An 18,938-nucleotide genomic window follows, 5' to 3' on the forward strand; every position below is an offset into this window, starting at 1 on the left:
TAACGAGGGTGTTCAGCTGGGTCACTTGCTTCTTGTGCTATTCCTTCATCGCATTCTTGTAGCCTTCCTCCACCCTGGCAAAGGCAATCCCAACCTCGGTTGTCCACCAGATCTGGGTGCAGCAAAGCGCCACCTAGGGAAATAGGCTGGTTCAGTATCAGGGAAAATACCAAAGCTTCCTTATGTTCAAGAGTGTCGGATCCACAGGGAGATCAAGGATGAAACATCCGTGACATGAAATTAAGTATTTTTTCATACAGTAGTCACAGCAGACAGTACAACAAGGATCTGCTCCATGACATTCATTTAAAACACCATATCAGTGATAGACACATTTAGCAGCTAGTTATAAGTAAATCAGCACCTTTCACATGCCTGACACAGCAGAGGAGGAAGAGTTGGAGACCACGAGGTTGTCAGAGGTGCATCTGAGGGGCTCTTCACTCTTATCAGGCCTCACCACTTTGCCTTCCTGCTGCACCTCTCACTGCTCTGGCTGTACAGACTGCACTGCCCAAGCCCCTGGGCTCTGTCACCCAACCAAGAGCCCCAACCAGAGCATGGAGCTCAGCCTGAAAACTCCATCAGGAGACCGCCAGGATAAAGGACAACTCATCCTCCCTCTCTCCTGGATAGCAAGGTGGAGGCCAGAAACATGCCTGTCCACAGCTGCTGAAAGAAGGGAAGGGCAGGACTGATGGGGAACCCAAGAGCTACCTTTCCACGAGCCAGCCTGAGTGGTGATAAGAAGCAGTGGCAGATACCTGGGCAGGATAGTCAAAGAGCCATTGTTCCCTTGGTTTTTCCTCATAAGCCATGACGGCTTCTGTCATCTCATCTCTCACAGTAGCCCTCATGCTGTCTAGTACATGACTGAGCCAGACTTCAACCTGGAAAAGAGATTAAATCCCAGTAACACATTTGCTCTTCTTAAGTGCCTTTGGTAATTAGTGAAGATAGGAAATGAGGCAAGCATCTCAGTTCTCTTTAGACTGGACATGAGGGAAAGGTTCTTCACCCAGAGGTGCTGGACACTGAACAGGCTCCCAGGGAGGTGTCACAGCCCCAACCTGACAGTGTTCAAGGAGAGACTGGACAACGTCCTCAGACACACGGGGTGACCTGTGGGGTTGTCACTGCAGGGACAGGACTTGGACTCCATGATCCTGGTGGGTCCCTTCCAGCTCAGGACATTCTATGAGTTAACCAAACCTCACAGCCTCCTTCAGACTGGGTAGATTGGGCTAATTCTGGTACTGTAGGATTAGCATCTACTTCCAGACACCAAGAACAGAAGACAGATTTTTTCCTTGAACTCTAGCTACAGGAGGAACCAAAATGAACTCCGTCAATGAATAATTTGGTCAGGTGTGTTCCACCTCCAGGCCATGACAGAATCCCTGGTGGGACGTGGGCAGTCTGCCAGCAGCAGAAGAAAGATGCTGCCAAACTTGGGAACACAATTCCTGCTGAATTTCATATTTCACAGGCAAAGCCCTCAACAAGAAGACAGACTGAACGCAGCAAGCTCCATTGCTGGGGAGCTCAGTGGCCGGTATTACGTACTTTAGCTTCCTGTAATAGACCATGCAGAAAGGTGAAACTACCAGGATAGATAAGCTGAGCAGTAGCTTGATTCTTACATTTCATACTTTCACTCGTGGTATGAAATAACGAAGACTTGAGAAACAGGTAAAAGGCCTTCTCCTGCCAAACACACCCGTGCAGAGGTACTATGGAATAGCTTAGTCTCTTTTCAGTCTGCATCCCCTCCCTCACCAAGGATATTTGTAGCAAGCTTTAAGACTAACCTTCAAAAGGTCTTAGAAAAAATCAAATTAAAAACCTAGTCAGAAAAATGGCACAGCTCTTTCTCTCACAGTGGACTGCGACATCCACGTCCCCCCTTAGTGAGGACCTATCCAGAGTGACACGAAAGGTTGCGGTGTAAGGAGGTACTAAATCACCACCTCTTCCAGCTTTTCTCATGCACCAGGGGAGAGCAGTGAAGCTCTATGACGTCTTGGCAAGGGATCTCACACGAGGGGCAGGGGAGCAGACTCCACCGGACAGTTCTGATAGACAAGGACTTCCCTCTCACCTGCCCACTGCAGTCACAGGGCTCGCTGAAGCTGACGTACTCCTCCTCTCTACTGTACATTCCCAGGCCAACCTTGGTTGGCTTTTGCTCAGAGTCCAGCTGGAATTTCATCCTGGCCAAGCTGTCAAAGAGTCTGGAAAGATGACGTTGCACCTGCAAAACGGGTTGTATAAATAAAGCAACCGAGATAGGACGAGCGGAATGAAGATCACTATACATGTCACAAGCAAAATCATGTTAACAAAATATCTTGGATATTTAGGTAGCACCACATCTTCTCAAATGTGGCCAACATACTGCCAACAAAAGCCTCTTGCTGTCTCTTGTAATACTTCCACCTATTTCTACGTAATTTAGAAAACAGACATGCCTTAATAAATCATGTTTCTCCATTGGGAAATCTTCCATACAGAGCAAAAGCATAGAAAACATTGAAACACCTCATGACTCCTACCCCAAATTTCCCTACATGTAGTGATGAGAAGTCTGTAGCCATTTCTCCACCTCATCCTATTCTCAGCACAACGTGGAGTTTTCTTCACTATGAACTTTCCTGTTTTTCCACTACTAGAAACTGATTTTGTGCTAGTGAAATATCCTAAATTCTCTTTCATGGAGAAGAAAGATCTTTATTTCTGCCTAAGACCTATGATAAACAGCCCAGACCTCCTATAGAACAACCATGTTCACCAAAAGCACTCTTCCAGAAGGAAAAGAATAATTCAGTTCTTTCCTGTTCACCTCCATCTGAGTCTGCAAAGCCAACAGGGAGATGCTGTGGGCTCTCAACATCAGCATCTGCCTGCTGGGAGCTGAGCAGGTCACCAGCACTTCTTCCAGACCACTGCGTAACACACAACTGCATCACTGCGCGCCCCACGCCAATGAAGGTGAGATTCTCCTAGGATTGACGTCCCCACAGAAAGGGGAAGCTCCCAAAGCAGTCCCAGACAGGAGCTGCCTCTCTCAATTACAGCAGAGAGGTAGAAAAACTCCCATAGGGGAGATGAGAAATGAGGGAAAGGGACCTGGGGGTCCTGGGGACAGCAGGGTGACCATGAGCCAGCACTGGGCCCTTGTGGCCAGGAAGGCCAATGGTACCTGGGGTGGGTTAGAAGGGGGTGGTCAGTAGGTCAGAGAGGTTCTCCTGCCCCTCTGCTCTGCCCTGGGGAGACCACACCTGGAACATTGTGTCCAGTTGTGGCCCCTCAGTTCCAGAAGGACAGGGAACTGCTGGAGAGAGTCCAGCGCAGCCACCAAGATGCTGAAGGGAGTGGAGCATCTCCCGTGTGAGGAAAGGCTGAGGGAGCTGGGGCTCTGGAGCTGGAGAAGAGGAGACTGAGGGGGGACTCATTCATGTTTACAGATATATAAAGGGGGAGTGTCAGGAGAATGGAGCCAGGCTCTTCTCGGTGACAACCAGTGATAGGACAAGGGGGAATGGGTTCAAACTGGAACACAGGAGGTTTCACTTAAATTTGAGAAGAAACTTCTTCTCAGTGAGGGTGTCAGAGCCTGGCCCAGGCTGCCCAGGGAGGCTGTGGAGTCTCCTTCTCTGCAGACATTCAAACCCCCTGGACCCCTTCCTGTGGAACCTCAGCTGGGTGTTCCTGCTCCATGGGGGATTGCACTGGATGAGCTTTCCAGGTCCCTTCCAACCCTGACATTCTGGGATTCTGCGTGAGATGCCCAATGCTCTGATGCTTTCAGAGAAGGAAGGGTGGAGGTGGATTTGTCCATCTAATTCTGACTCACTGACTCACAAAGAACTACAACCCTCCCTCTCATGAGCTGTGCTGCAAGTGGACGCAGCTTCTCACACACATACAAGCAGGGCCAAACCCTGGGAGGTGCTAAGTGACTCTGAGAAGCACAGGGCACTCAGCATCCCCCCAGATCACAGAATCATTTTGGGTGGAAGAAACCCTCAGGATCAAGTCCAGCCATACCCTAGCTCTGGCACTAATCCATGTCCCTAAGAACCTCGTCTAAATGTCTTTTAAACCCCTCCAGGGATGGTGACTCCAGCACTGCCCTGGGCAGCCTGTTCCCATGCCCCACAGCCCTTTCTGGGAAGAATTTTTTTACAATATCCAATCTGAACCTCCCCTGGCACAACTTGAGGCCATTAAGCGTATCTTGAGGCCATAAGCTTATCTCTTTTCAAACCGTAAGTAAACCGTAGAAACTTTTTCTTACATGTAGAAGCTTCTGGTCACAAATCCCCAGCTGCCCCTTCCCAGACCCTGTCCAGTCTGGAGGGTTCGGACACAACCCCAGCACTTGCTGCGATCCTGCTGCCAGAGCCCGAACGCGCCTGAATCTGCACAAGTTCAGCACCCAGTTCACGAGGATAATGTCATTGTGTATTTAATCCTCCTTTAGGAATCATCAGACTTTGAAACTACATTGGGAAGGCTGAGAGTGTATCTATGTATGATACTGCTTGACATTTACTTTGATTTTACTGCAAATACTTTTGAATAAGAGAAAACACCAGGAATTTCTTCTTACTCAACAGAGCATTTCAACACAGTATCTTTGCTTCCTGTGGTTTTTTTTTCCTCTTCATTTTAAATATCAATCAACTATGTATTTATGATACTCTGTGGGCTGAAATCACCCAGCAGCAGACACAGATAGAAGCAGCGTTAAAGGTTAGAGGTAAACAACAGCATTTCCAAATACACATGCAAACCTGCTCCATTCCTGTGCTCACATCAATACTGAAAATGGTGGAAAGCCTGAAGAAAGTGAAAATACTCGCTACCAAAAGACAGAATTAGGACCTTGTTCATCATCCAACACTCGCCTTTTGCTGTGAACGTTTTGACTGGTTTTATGCACCAACCTCTGAATAAAAGATGCGTCCCAAACAAGGCCAAGCAGAGCTGTGCAGGGGTGGGTGGCAACCCAAGGAAGTCCTGCCTTGGCCACAGCCACTGTCTGACCACCAGCTGTCTTACCTCTTCCAGGCTGTGTTCTGCTCTTCCCCTGTACACAGGCCATCCCAAAGACCTTTGCATGGGGGAAGGAAGAAGTGGCTGACTAGCAGATGTCTCCTCTGCCTAAAAACAGAGACGTCTCCAAGCCCTCGGTTGTCAACACTGCCACATTTGAATGATCGGTCTGTGGCTCTTTCAACAACAGATGCTGTTTGCTGGCATCCCAGCTTGGGGAACCAAGCTCAGCAACAAGTTTTGGCTGAGATCCTCAAGAAATGGTTTCCCCCAACCTCACTGTATCCCAGCAGAAACAAACCCACTGTTTTTATGGTATCAAGAACATAGCTCTGCTCTGTGCAGTGCTTTCAGAACCATCTGCAAGCATCACCAGGGACAGATGGGACAACATACAGTGTGCGCATTGCCTTTCAGAGACGACAGATGAAGGCCAGCAGTGAAAGAGTTATTGTTAATCCAAGTGAGGGTGGGAGAAAAGGCACTCAAGAAAGGATAAGCTACAGCTGAGTCCCTAGACAGCATCTTCCACCCTGACATTACTGACAGCTGGAAAATGTGAAGGTGACATAGTGCAAGGCTTACCAGCTGTGGGTTGGTGCCATTGGAAAGAATATCCAATAAATCTGCTGAAGAAACAAAGTAAAATCTGGGAAAGGCCAATCTTTTCATGTCCAAATATTCAGCCAAAGCCTTCTCACACAGGGACAACCTGGGGAGAAGAGCAGAAAAATAGAGCCCAGGACAGGCGGGTGAATATCCTTTAATGTGTCGTGCTACAGTTTGGGTTATCGAGCAGATTCTCCCCTCCCATGGGGAAATGCCAGACATGAGCTGAGCCTGCAGGCTGGTCCTTTACAGCATTTTCCAAATAGATAACAAAGCACATAGTAACTCATAGATCTCTCTCCACTCCCAAGGGTCAAACAGACAAAGAGTCAGAGAATCCTCACCAAAAAGCAGAAACACAGGTGGAAGAAGAGGCTAGAAAGGCTTTGCAGTCTGACTTACTGTTTTAGACAAGCTCTCAACTGCCACAGGTGATTTCACACTAGGATGAAAGTTTCCAAAACTGCTTTTATTCTAATGAGCACATTTTAAAGTCTGATTCAAACCTACTCAGCTTTTTGTGCTTGTGAAGCCTGAAAAGAAACTTGTTTGCTCCGTTCTAAAATGAATCTCTCAGTGTTTACATGTTAAACTGCTGCTGAGCTTTCAAAGTTCATAAATAACATGCAGTTAGTCCTCTGTGGGGAACACGGGCCTTATCTGTTTAGGAAGTAAAATTAGATCTCTATTTTAAATGGATAGTTATTACTGACACAACAGCTCTCACGTTAACTTGTTAGGTGTGTTCCAGGTAGAGTAGCTCATATGTTAGGTGAGAACTGTATCCATCTCTGGACATTAAGGTCTTTCTCAGGGAGTTTAGTTATACCATCTGTGAAGGGTACACACACAAAGATAATTTTGTTAATTAAAGCACATGGGATCAGCTCTGCTGCAGATATCCCTGCTTGGACTGCTAAATAGATATTTAAGACACCAAATTTGGGGTGGCAGTGAGGCCACATGTTATTAAAACCAACTGAGTGCCTAGCTTTGTATGTGTGCAAATCAATATTCAAGATAAGAGTTTGCACATACGCAAAGCCAGAATCCACCTTGGGGGCTTCAGGGTGATGGATCATGAATAAAAAGACTCAATGTGTGAATGCAAAGAACACACAGTCCAGAAGGAAAGCCTTGGAGCACAGGTTAAACCAACTTATTAGAGCTGATCCCAGTCTCTGACAAAATCCTGGGACTGAAGTTGTACCTACCTACTCTGAATGTCCTCCAGTTGTTGGGACAGACCTGGTTTATTGGTGGCCTCAACCACATTTGGGGTTTTCTGAGTTTCATAGGCCAGTTCTTTAAAGTCCACATCAATCCCTTCAAAGCGTTTGGAGTCCTAAAAAGCAACACAAACATGTTCATGGTAAAACATGGATTTTGTGCTAAAGGTCTCCATCCTCTGGGTGCTGTCTTTGGGTTGAGGGGAAAACCTTCTGTCCAGTGCAGACAGGGACCCCTCCACCATTCCAGAATGGCTCTTCCACTGACTTGCCTGAAACTAGTCTGCAAACAGGCACTTGCCTTCTTGTCACTGTATCCCAAAGGGGTTGTGGATAAAGCGCTCCATGCAGGAGGCAATGTCTAGGACCAACCATTTTCATGGGATTTAATTCCCCTTGGAAAACCTCATAAATCTCTCTCTCCCATGTCCAGGTGAAGTACCAAGTTTCCCTGGCTGCAGCAGCAGGAGATGCTCCCACACCGTGGAAAGGCTCCCAGCCTCATGTGAGTGCACTCCTCCCCTCCTGCTACAGCACAGGAATCCCAACACCCATCCACAAAACGGGTACGATGACTCTTGTAGAGGAGAGCCCTTCCTTGCCTTCAATGAGGGTATGGAAACCCCATGTCAGCACCGGAGGCCCACATCAACAATTATGCTCCATATCTAACAGGGACTCTGAATTTCTGGAGCTAAACACTGAAGAATAAAGCAAGCTATGTTCAAAACATCTCTGCTCCTCCCTTCTTCCCAGGTCAGGCCTCCTAAGTGAGGCGGGACACTGAACAAGTGTTCCAAGCAGTCCAGGTAACACTTCCACGCTACCCTGTGTTCAGCCCCAGGAGCAAGGCTCCATCTGGAAGGTTGAGCCCTCCCTACACTCACGCCACAGATCCAGCTCCAGGTGAGCATCCCACAGCCTGTCAGCACATCCCCCCAGCCCTGGATGCATCCTGAGGGTGCTCAGCTACAGAGACTTTGAGCTTCAGTCTTTCTTTTACGGAAGAGAAGCTGCTGACTGAGCCACCTGTGTCCCTGGAGCCAAGAGGGCCCCGTGTCCTGGTGCATCCAGCACGGCACGGCCAGCCGGGCAGGGAGGGGATTGTCCTGCTCTGCTCTGTGCTGGGGCGGCCTCACCTGGAGCATTCACTGTGTGCAGGGCTGGGGACACAGGAGAAAAGGAGATAAAGCTACTGGAGGGTGTCCAGAGGAGGGACATGAACTTGGTGAAGGGTTCGGAGGGGAAACCGTATGAGGAGCGGCTGAAGTCCCTGGGTTTGCTCAGCTGGAGCAGAGGAGACTGAGGGCAGAGCTCATGGGGCTGCAGGTTCCTCAGCAGGAGCAGGAGGGGCAGGGCTGAGCTCTTCTCTGTGACAGTGACAGAACCCAGGGAATGGCAGAAGATGTGCCAGGGAGGGCAGCGGGACATGAGGAAAAGGTTCTTCACCCAGAGGTGCTGGACACTGAACAGGCTCCCAGGGAGGGGTCACAGCCCCAACCTGACAGTGTTCAAGGAGAGACTGGACACCGTCCTCAGACACATGGGGTGAATTGTGGGGTGTCCTGTGCAGGGACAGGAGTTGGACTTGACAATCCTGATGGGTCCTTCCAAGTCAGGACATCCTATGGTTCTATGGTTCATACCACTGCCAGACAGCTACTGAGATGCAGACAGCTGCCCAGCAGGATGCAAATGTAAATCATGATGCAATTTCATACATGACATTAGATAGCTCCTGGATATTAAGAGCTTGCTGGCACATGGTACAGCCTCAGGGCACTGGTTATCAGCACCTGTATATACTGCCCAGTGAGCGAGGTGTGCCCAGAATCATAGAATCATTTAGCTGGAGGAGACCATTGAGATCACTGAGTCCAACCATAACCTAAATCTAGTACTAAACCATGTTCCTCATCTATACATCTTCCAGGGCTGGTGACTCCAGCACTGCCCTGGGCAGCCTGTTCCAATGCCCCACAGCCCTTTGGGGAAGAAATTGTTCCCACATCCAACCTCAGCCTCCCCTGGCGCAACTTGAGGCCGTTTCCTCTGCTCCTGGCGCTTGTTCCTGGGGAGCAGAGCCCGACCCCCCTGGCTCCAAGCTCCTTTCAGGCAGTTCAGAGATCAGAAGGTCTCCCCTCACCTCCTGTTCTCCAGCTGAACCCCCCAGGTCCCTCAGCCGCTCCCATCACACTTGTGCTCCAGCCCCTCACCAGCTCCATTCCCTTCTCTCAACTTGCTCCAGCACCACAAGGGCTTTCTTGGTGTGAGGGACCAAAATCTGCCCCCAGGACACTCAGCACAGCGTGCTCTCTGAAGCAGATGGAGGAACAGTCCAAGCAGAGCAGAGTGCAGGGTTGGAGACAGAACAGTGTGTTGTCCAGGGGTCAATGGGCTGCGCACATCCCCTCGTGGGTGTTCGTCCCACAGTGGTGCTGTCAGCGATGCTGCTCGTGAACAGGGACGGGGGTCACACAGCCAACCGTGGGTCACTCGTGAGTGAAAGGCAGGTTCCTCCACAGGGCTGCGAGTGGTCCAGCGGGGCCAGGAACAAGCTTGGAAGATTTTCTAAATAATCAAGAGAATAGGGAATAAGACTGGAAGCTGGACTCAAAGACAGCCCTGAGGAGGTCACAACCCTGAGGAGGGCATCAATGACAACTCTGCTCAATTTTCTGAAGCTGAAGTGGGAGAAGAGCTGCTCTCCTGCTGCACCAGCACTGGAGGCAGGGAAGCGGATACTGCAAAGCTGCCTGGTCCAGCTCTGATTTGACAGTTTGCACCATCTGAGTAATTATCTCCGTCTTCTCCCCTCCAAGGAAAGAGGGAACATGCCTGTATCACTGAAGGAAGCCAGCAGCCTCCTGCTCAGCCTCCAGGAACTCTGCATCTGCTGTGCAATGGTGGAGGGGAGGAAAAACAGTTTCTCAGCAGGGTTCAGGCACAACCAACAGTACAAAAACATCCTGGGGCAACACTGGGGAAACTGCTGTAGCATTAAGGGAGCCTCCAAGAAAGCAATGCAGCAAGAGAACAGTCCTGCTTGGGGGAACACGGCAGTATAGACAACCTTCTTCTGTGTAATGGAGGCTCTTCTTCAACGCTTTCCACACAGGAAAAATAGGATTTGGGATTTCATACCTTAGGAAGCTGTGCCCGTATATCTTCTGAGCCTATGAATATGCTCTCCAAGTGAGACCACGTACGCTGCACTTCGAACCAGAGAGAAATGACGGAATCTGTTGTGGACAGCTTCCTCTGCCATATGGACACTTCCTCCAAGAAGAAAGCAATACATTTGGATGTCATTAAATTCTGCAGCTGCACCTGGTTGTCTTCTAAAGTTTCTATGAGTTCCTCGTCTGACTTCAGCAACGGGATGTTCGTCCGGGGGTGAGGCTCATACTGAAACTCCATGGTGCTCCAAGTCATTTTTAGCTCCTTCAGGACTTTCTCCATACTCATTTCTCGTACCGCTTTGTCCACAATGCCACGAACCTCATCCTCAAAGTTATGGAGGTTGAGCTTCAGGAGGTCAGCCAGCGTGGTGTCCGAGTCCATCACAAACCTCACACCCGTCACCTGCATCAGCTGATTCCAGTGCCTTTCCCTAATGGCGGGATTTTGAAGTTCTGCCACAGCTTTCAGGGCCGTCAGCATGTTCTTCACCTTGCTGTCCAGCCCAGTGAAAGCATCCCACGCCCTCACCTCCTTATCCAAATTCCGAATCTCTCTTGCAAACTTTTTACACTCCAGATCCATGTTTTCCACGTTAATATCCGCCCATTTGGTGGTCTGCCAGTCATCAAGGCAAGTGCCCACAAGGGAGATCATATCCCAGAGCTCTTTGAGAAGACACAGCTCCTTTCGGCACTGCTTCAGTTGTTTATAGTCTGGCACTATGACTTCAAACAGACCAGCTGATTCATAAATCGAGGTCATGGCTGACTCCATTTGTTTAATCTCAATGTGCTTTGTATCCAGCAGTTGATAAGGCTTTTTGGTGTCAAACCTAGAAAGAAATGTTTATTCTTCATAAGTGATATTGTAACAACTTCTAAAGAAAACATAAAACAAATGGTGCCTCTGAGACACAAAGCAGACATGATACATCTATAGTACCCATTGATGGTGCAGCCACATGGCACTGCTGACAACCCCTTTAAGCAATATTGTGCACTCAGCATCCAGATTGAATCTCTTGCTAACACCTTACAGTGTTTGCAGGGACAAAACACCCAGGGCATAACAGATACAACACCGTGAGCAGGTAGGAAATGTATGCAAGGGTTCAAGAACACATCCTCAGGACACTCCAAGATGATCCCATGAAGCTTTTCTTCCTCAGGGCTTCTCTGATGTTATAATTTCACTGTACCTGAATGGTGCTTCTTTCCGAAATCGCTCTCTGAATCTGTGTTGCTCAACATCAAACGCCGCACAGCTCTTGCGCACAACTGTCATTTCGTTCGCCTGCAGAGGAGCCACATGCTGCTTCACAGCTATCGCCAGCTTCTTTATATTGTTCCATTTTTCTGGCAGCTCCTGCAAGCAAAATTTAAATGACGGTAGGCAGTATTTGCTATTTGATGTAAGATGTGACTGATCTGTTTATGGACAATCACAGAACAGGAAAAGCAACAGATTCCATGCCTAAAACTGCAAGGAAGTTTTGTTGTGATGCAAAAGCTAAACACAATTTGGGATAAAACTTATCAGTTATCCACAATTTTGAAGACGAATGAAGACTGAGACTTTAAAACTGACTGCTCTGATTGCAAAAACATGTTAAATAACTTCAGAAGAAGGGTCCCAGACCAGATCCTGGGCTCCCAGGATGGCTCGGTGGTTGAGAGAGCACAGTTCTCCTGACACCGAGCCCAGCGGGACCCAGAGCTGGCTGGAGGCAGGAGGGTGGGCTGAGGATGCAAGTTCATCAGATCGTCCGGCTTCCCAGAGCTAATTAAGAAACAGAGCCCGGGAAATTTCCAGCCAGCTCTTAGAGCAGAAGATATTATGCCAGAAGGACTTCTACAGAGCTTTCTGGGGCAAATCCCTCCAGCCTGCCTGTATAATATTAGTACTAAATAAGACAGTTTCTTTCTCAGGACTGCATCCAAGCTGCTGGTGCACAGCACTGCTAACAATCCACCCTTTGCACCTGGGATTTTATTTAGAAAGAGATTTGATTTCTTCTCTTCTCACTAGACTTCTCGAGCCAAATCCTCACCCCAGACAGTGACACCAGCCAGGGCTCTGCTGTCCTCAAGTCCCACAGCTCTGCTCTCCCACTTCCCCAGGTACTGTGCCAGCCTACAGGAAAGACTTTGGGCTTCTTTTCATCCCAGTGCACACAGTTGAGAAGACTAATGGAGATGCACCAACACTATGCAAAGAAGCGAAATAACCTGGAGGCAGCAGAGGCGGCCAGAGCAGGGCCAGTCCCTCCTGAGGGGTCTCTTTCTGGCACTTCATGTTCCAGTCTCTGTAGAAATCACTATCCATGACCATAGCAGGGCACACATGGAGCTGCTTCCTTGTCCTTCTCATACAAACTATCAGCTCCAGCCCATCCATCTTCATGGCCATGGAGGGAGCGGTACCTGGAGGAACTTACTTTGGTTTTCCTACTGTGCACAGCAGTGAATGAATTATTCAACTATGTGTTGCTGTCACTTGCCAGAAAGAACGAAACTGTTTTGTTATCTCCTCCATCTGAATGGCTGCCCTGCATACCTCATTTCTTCTGTCAGAAAAATAAATCAGTTGTTCAAATCTACACGCACAAACAGGCACCAAGCAAGCAGCTCTTGGGCAGAGGAATCAGCAGAGCTGGGTTCCCCATAGCACCATTTTTTATGCTGAACTGAAGCTGCTGTAGCAGCCAAAACATTCATTTAATGCAGCTCTTCTGTTTTTCAGGGTGTCTGTAGGAATCCAGTTATCTTTAGGACCCTTACCCATGTCAGATTTGGTGATACAACCATCCGTGGATCACGGCTGCACCAGCAGAAAACTGGGGGATTGCTAAACCCTGCTCAGGTCCCATCCAAGCCTGCAGCAGAGGGAGGAACTTCTCCCCAAAAAGCTCTGCCTTAAACCTGGTGTCCTACACAGAGCCCTCTGCACACAACGCCCCGTGACTAAGGGGTATCCATCAGCATGCAGCCACACGCTCCTCCACCGTAACATGGTGACTGCTGCCAGTTCCCCAAGGCTGGCTGGGCATCCCACAGGCTTTTCCAACCTTCACCTCATGGTCCCCTGTCCAGAAATGAGAAGAATTCCCCAAAGAAAAATTGATTCATCAGGGCCAGATGTGGAAAGGTGCTGAAATACTTTCATAACGTGCTCCCAGTGATGTCCTTTGGGTCAAGCAGATTGGGTGTTATAGACCTAGTGGAGGACTGAAGTCCTATGAGAAGGCGACTCCTCTGCCAACATTATCCTTCCCATCTCCACAGTTGCCAAGAACTGGCTTATTTAAAAATAATTATAATTCAAACTAATTAACAGATGTATTTGAAAATGCATTAATTTTTTTCAAGAGTAATCGCTGAGAGTTGGAGCAGGCAATTCTATGTTTTTCATACATAGCAAAAGGCTTAATCTCTGCTTTAAAAGAAAAACCTCAATATAACTCCAAAATTTAGAGCTATTAAGGCACATCCCACAATAGTAAAATACTATCCACTGAGGCCCTCTAATGACAGGGAGTGGGGCTTTAAATATTCCTGCAATGCTCTTAAGCTCATACTCTTTGACGCTGGCTACTCGGCAAACCGCCGTGCCCACCGCAGCTTTTCACCCACCTCCAGTTGCTCATAGACTTCCTCCGGCAGCTCTTGCTCATACGTCTTCAGCAGTTCGACGGTTTGCTTCAGGGGCTCGAACATGGCATCGGTGACACTGTGCCTTTCCTTAACGGCCAGGAGATGCCCCATGATCTCCACCAAACCATCATAATCGCCTTTTTCAACCTTTTTGCTCAAACCTTTGTCAGCAGTTTTTATGAACTCGTCCAGGTCAGACAAGCTGTAGAACACAAAACAGGAAAGCACCAAATGAGAGCAGTTCCTACCGGAATCATCCAGGCAGCTGGACTGGCACGGAGAGGGAAAGGCCTGGCTAACTCTGCCCATCACATGGCAACATGCTGAGGGCATCAGAACCACAGTTCATGCTCACAGGGATCCATAGATGTGGTACAGCTTCCTGTGAGGAACGGATAAATGGGTTGGGACTTCACAGGTTGGAGAAAAGGCATTTGAGGAGCACAAGTCTTACGAGGAGCAGCTGAGGGAGCTGGGGCTGTTCAGCCTGGAGAACAGGAGATGAGGGGAGACCTGATCTCTGCAACTGTCTGAAAGGAGGTTGGAGCATGGAGGGGGTTGGTCTCTTCTCTCAGGTAGCAAGTGATAAGATAAAATGGCCTCAAATTTCTCCAGGGGAGGTTCAGATTGGGTATTAGGAAAAAAAATATTCACAGAAATGGCTGTCGGGCCTTGGAACAGGCTGCCCTGGGCAGTGGTGGAGTCACCATCCCTGGAGGGGTTGGATAGACATATAGATGAGGTTCTCAGGGACATGGGGTAGTGCCAGAGTTAGGTTATGGTTGGACTCTGTGATCTTGATGGTCTCTTCCAACCAAACAGATTCTATGACTCTATCCTATGATTCTATAAGGGAGACCTGTGAGCTCGGGTCTGTGGTCTGAAGAGAGTGAATTTGAAAGGACAGTTTTCATGTCATCTCTTCCAATACAAGAATTCAACAAATGAACCTGGTAGGTTGTAAAGCTACAACAAACAGGGATTCTTCTTCGCACGCTGCCTTATTTCAGAGGGTAAGTCTCTGCTGCAGAAGGATGCAGATGTTAAAAATTCACAGCGGTTCAGAAAAGCAACCGAACATTTGTGGGAGAAAAAAAAATCCATCCAGGTCTTTAGATACAAAGGTACAACCCATGACTCTCAAAGTCCTCAGGTATGAATGGTTAGAGACAAGGAGACTATTTGGGGGAAGTTTCCCTACCTGCTTCTTGATCTCACCAGCTGCTGGACACTGTTAGCAGAGCTTGATGGGCTCCTGGATCTTTGGTCCTTTCCATTCTTCCCTTCTCAAAACGCTTACTTTTGAAGTGCCCGCTTAAATTCTGTGGATGCTGCTGGACCAAAACATAGCCCTAAACACTTCACCTATTAAAGACTAAACTGCTGAGTCAGGAGCTCTTAAGAAGAACTCCTAAATGCCTGTTCTAACCTATGCAAAAACCTCTTTGCACAGGAATTATCGTGCTGAAAAGAACACAAGAGATCACAGCAGCCACCACACGCAGCAGCCTTCACTAGTACATATGTCTGTAAATATTTCTTCGTAAGCATCCAAGCCCTGTGGCATCCTTCAGCTGCTACTACTCAAATAAATCACCTAACACATCATCCTGCAGAGACCAGGCGGCTGAGCAGCTATTCAGAGCAGGGAACACATGTTAATTCAAAACTTACATCCAAAGCTCCTCCTTTTTGTAACCTTGAAACTGCCTCCCCATGACTGCTCATGCCAGGCAACCCAAATTACTTTTTTTACAAAGAGTGCACTCAAAAGAGCACTGCATTTAGAAACGGAGCAAGTATCTCATGGCATTAATGCAGCTTTACTGATGGCAAATTCAACAAAATAAGCATAGAGCCCTAGAAGAGATTAGATTAGTTGGACCAGGATGAACAGACAAACAGACATCCTGTCCAACACCACACAGTAGGTCGTAGGAGCATCAGCTCGCAGGATGTCGATGGTACCGAGTTCGTGGAACTGTTTGCACTTTACACACTCAGCTGGACCAGCTGCTCCCAGCAGAGACGAGGGGATGAAAGTTAGCAGAGATGCGATGGAGCTGGCAGGGGGTGTGTGCCCCCTCCTCTTGCTCCTGTATTAGCCTTTTGCTTATCAGTGTGAAATGATAAAGCCCAGCCAACACAAGAGAAACCCACTTTGGTTCTGGGAAGAAGAGGTAGAACGGTTCCTACCTGTGCATGACGTGGTCCATGAGATGCTGCTTGAACAGCAAGCTCCACCGTTTAATCACATTCAGCAGAGACGCTTTGAAAGGCCGAGCATCAACTTTCATCCAACTCTGGAAAATGCTGATGGGCTCGATGCGATTCACCTCCTCATAGATCTTCTCGTAGGAGTCAATCTGCTCTCGGAACTGCTGCAGCGTGGGAGGTGACTCAGGGACCCCGTTCTCTGCATGGGCCTCGATTTCTGCCGCAGTGAGAATGTGCCCGTAGAGGAGGAACTGGCGGAAGAACTCCTTTCTGTCCTCCCCGTACAGGTAGGAGTAGTGGTCGAAGGCACTGCGGTAATCACAGCAGGCCGCCATCACGGCCTGCACACGCCCCATCAGCTCATGGCGCATGTCGGCCAGGTCAGCCATGTCCTCCGTGTCAGCCTGGAGAGAAGAGGAGAGGAGCTCGCAGTGATGCGGGGGCAGCGTGGCACCTCCTCACTGCCACACAGCGTGAGGGAGCTCCACAGCCACGGACCTGGTAGTGGAGGAAGCCGCTGTGCTCAGCCAGCCTGGGCACCAGCGATGAGATCCGGTAGATGTCGTTGAGAAGACCTTCCACCACGTCGTAGAAGCCATCGTTTGTGCCAGGGTCCAAGGAGGGTTGAAATATCAAATCTGGGATCACCAAATCCAGCTGCACCTCAAACAGGGGAGGAAGCCCTGCCTTGGGATCTGGTAGGGAAGAACAGAGGTGCCAGGTTATTTTTGAAGGGGAGAAAAGTGATCTAGAGCCACCACTAACATCCCACCACAAGACACACACATGCCCCACAGGGACACCAGGCAGGTGGGACACCCACTCGCTGGGTCCAGTGACATTGTGTCTGCATACAACGCAGAGGGGAGGCTGCCAAACCAGCTGGTGTTCCGGTACCCACAGGAGATACTGGAGAACAGATGAGACACAAGTGATTTAAGGACCGGAAAAATGCTGTGGAGGGAAGCCTTAAAGAGACCAGGCTCTTCAGCTAATCAAAAGGGAGTCTGAGAGCTGAACAATTACAGCGCATAAGTACTTAAAGAGGAGAAAAACAACAGGAACCAAGAGGCTCTTTAATTTAGTGGAGAAAGGCATGAAAAAATAAAACACCAACTGGTTTCACAAATGTGAAATTATGTGCTTGTTTTTAACAAGATGGTGAGGAACTGGATGCAATTCTCCAGCTCAGTGTGCCTCCACATCCAGGAGGGAAGCGTTCTGAAGATGTGCTTTAGCTGGACACAGCTGCTCTCAGCAGAGTGACCCTCCGTGGCAGCCTTAGGCAGGAGCTCTGCTTTGGTGACCCCTCTCCTCACTCCTCAGTGATGGAGGTTTTTCTTTCATGTCTTTCATCCACAGAACCAACTCTTGAGACTCTCCACAAACGAAAGGTTGTGTCACCTTGATGCTTTGTGCATGGGAGGTCAGGAGATGGCTGATGCCCAAGAACAGACTTGGAATGATGCCTCAATTTTGTCTGTTCACAAATCCCAGCAAATGGTGCACAGTCATCTCTGTCCCTTCCCTTGAGCAAGGCTTTGCTCCAGTGACCAGGGGACAGAGTTACCCTCTGAGTCTGGAGGCTCCTCCAGCACTTGCTGTAGACAATGCAAGAGGCAGAGTAGAAAGACCACCACAAGTCAAAGCACAAAACAGAAACTTCCTTTTGGTGAGACTGAAGATGGTATCACGGCCAGAGCTGAGGAACCAGCAGTTACCTGTGTTTTCGAGGAGGTACTTGAGTGAGCACTCAATGGCAGTGAAGAATCCATCCAGAACTATCTCATCCACGTAATCCACATAGGCCTTCCAGATGTCAGATGCTGGGTCTGCAAGTAAGAGGCTCTGGTTTTCCTGGAAGAAAAAGACGACACTTTGAAATACAGCGGGGCTGAGTCTGTCCTACAAGAGCTGCCCACAGCTGAGGACTCATGGCAATGAGCACACAGGTACCAGCCCTGCGGGGGGAGAGAAACCAGACAGACGGATGTTGCTGCTGGTAGCATGGCCACAATTTTCTCCTTCTGTCAAGGGCTGCTTTGTCATCTGAAGCAACTCAAAATAATCACAAGGTAAAAATGGAGTGCGTGAGAGACTTAGCAGCCCTGCAACCTTCTCCTCCCTCTTCTCTGAGGCCAAAGGGCTCAAGGGTGCTTTGCAGACCTGGGCCAAAGGCTCATCCCAATGCATGAAGCCTCAGTCCTTGTGGCCTGTATAATGTTACCTCGGGTGGATGAGTCCTTCCAAGTGGACTGCTTACACCTCTGCCCTACAAATGGTCATCTCAAAACAAGAGAACTTTAAAATTCAGAAAAGGGTTTTTAAATAAACCAAGTGAAAATAGTTAAAGATTGGGATCAGAAGACAAAGGGTTGGCTTACAGCCTCCCTTCTCAGCTTATTGCGTTCCTTACCTCCAGGCAAGTTCACAGTCAGGAAATTCACGGTTTTCTAGGCCACAGAATGGCCCCATCCTTCTTGCGTCTCCTCTTCCACACCCACAAGACCAGCCTGGGTATCCATCCCCTGCACCTCCCAGGCTCTGCCGTGATCCTGTTCCGGCCTTGCTATGCCCTCTGAGGGCTCTTTCTCCTAAGCCTGCCAGGGGCTCTCAACACAGGCACGGGCTCAAAAAAAACGTAAGGTCCAGCTTGCAGTCTGCTGCCAGGGGTTCAAAGCTGGCTGTATTTCATCTCTGGGGACACAGGAGAGGGTGCCATTCCCAGTGGCATGGCAGCTTGGCACACATGAGATCATAGAATCATTCTGGTTGGAAGAGACCCTCAAGATCATCGAATCCAACCATAACCTAACTCCACCACTAACCCATGTCCCTAAGAACCCCATCTGTACATTTGTTAACACCTCCAGGGATGTGACTCCACCACTGCTCTGGGCAGCCTATTCCAAAGCTTCACAATCCTCTCTGTGAATTATTTTTTCCTAATATCCAATCTGAACTTTCCTTGGTGCAACTTGAGGCC

The 18,938-nt window shown here is 48.8% G+C and overlaps 1 protein-coding gene across 1 annotated transcript in view; it reads right to left on the reverse strand.

Moving 5' to 3' along the window:
* Positions 1-18: 18 nt before the first annotated feature.
* Positions 19-18,938, reverse strand: part of LOC136113863 (dynein axonemal heavy chain 9-like) — a 28,912-nt gene continuing 9,992 nt past the window's right edge. Inside the window, exons 7-17 of the mRNA XM_065859095.2 lie at positions 17,674-17,809; positions 16,451-16,647; positions 15,932-16,356; positions 13,715-13,937; positions 11,281-11,447; positions 10,044-10,914; positions 6,885-7,015; positions 5,647-5,773; positions 2,102-2,254; positions 765-890; positions 19-133 (exon numbers count right to left, since the gene is read on the reverse strand). Coding sequence (XP_065715167.2) covers positions 38-133; positions 765-890; positions 2,102-2,254; positions 5,647-5,773; positions 6,885-7,015; positions 10,044-10,914; positions 11,281-11,447; positions 13,715-13,937; positions 15,932-16,356; positions 16,451-16,647; positions 17,674-17,809 — 2,652 coding nt within the window. The 3' untranslated portion in view covers positions 19-37. The remainder of the gene's footprint in view (positions 134-764; positions 891-2,101; positions 2,255-5,646; positions 5,774-6,884; positions 7,016-10,043; positions 10,915-11,280; positions 11,448-13,714; positions 13,938-15,931; positions 16,357-16,450; positions 16,648-17,673; positions 17,810-18,938) is intronic.

Source organism: Patagioenas fasciata, chromosome 29, assembly GCF_037038585.1.
Source record: "Patagioenas fasciata isolate bPatFas1 chromosome 29, bPatFas1.hap1, whole genome shotgun sequence".
Classification (NCBI taxonomy): Eukaryota; Metazoa; Chordata; class Aves; order Columbiformes; family Columbidae; genus Patagioenas; species Patagioenas fasciata.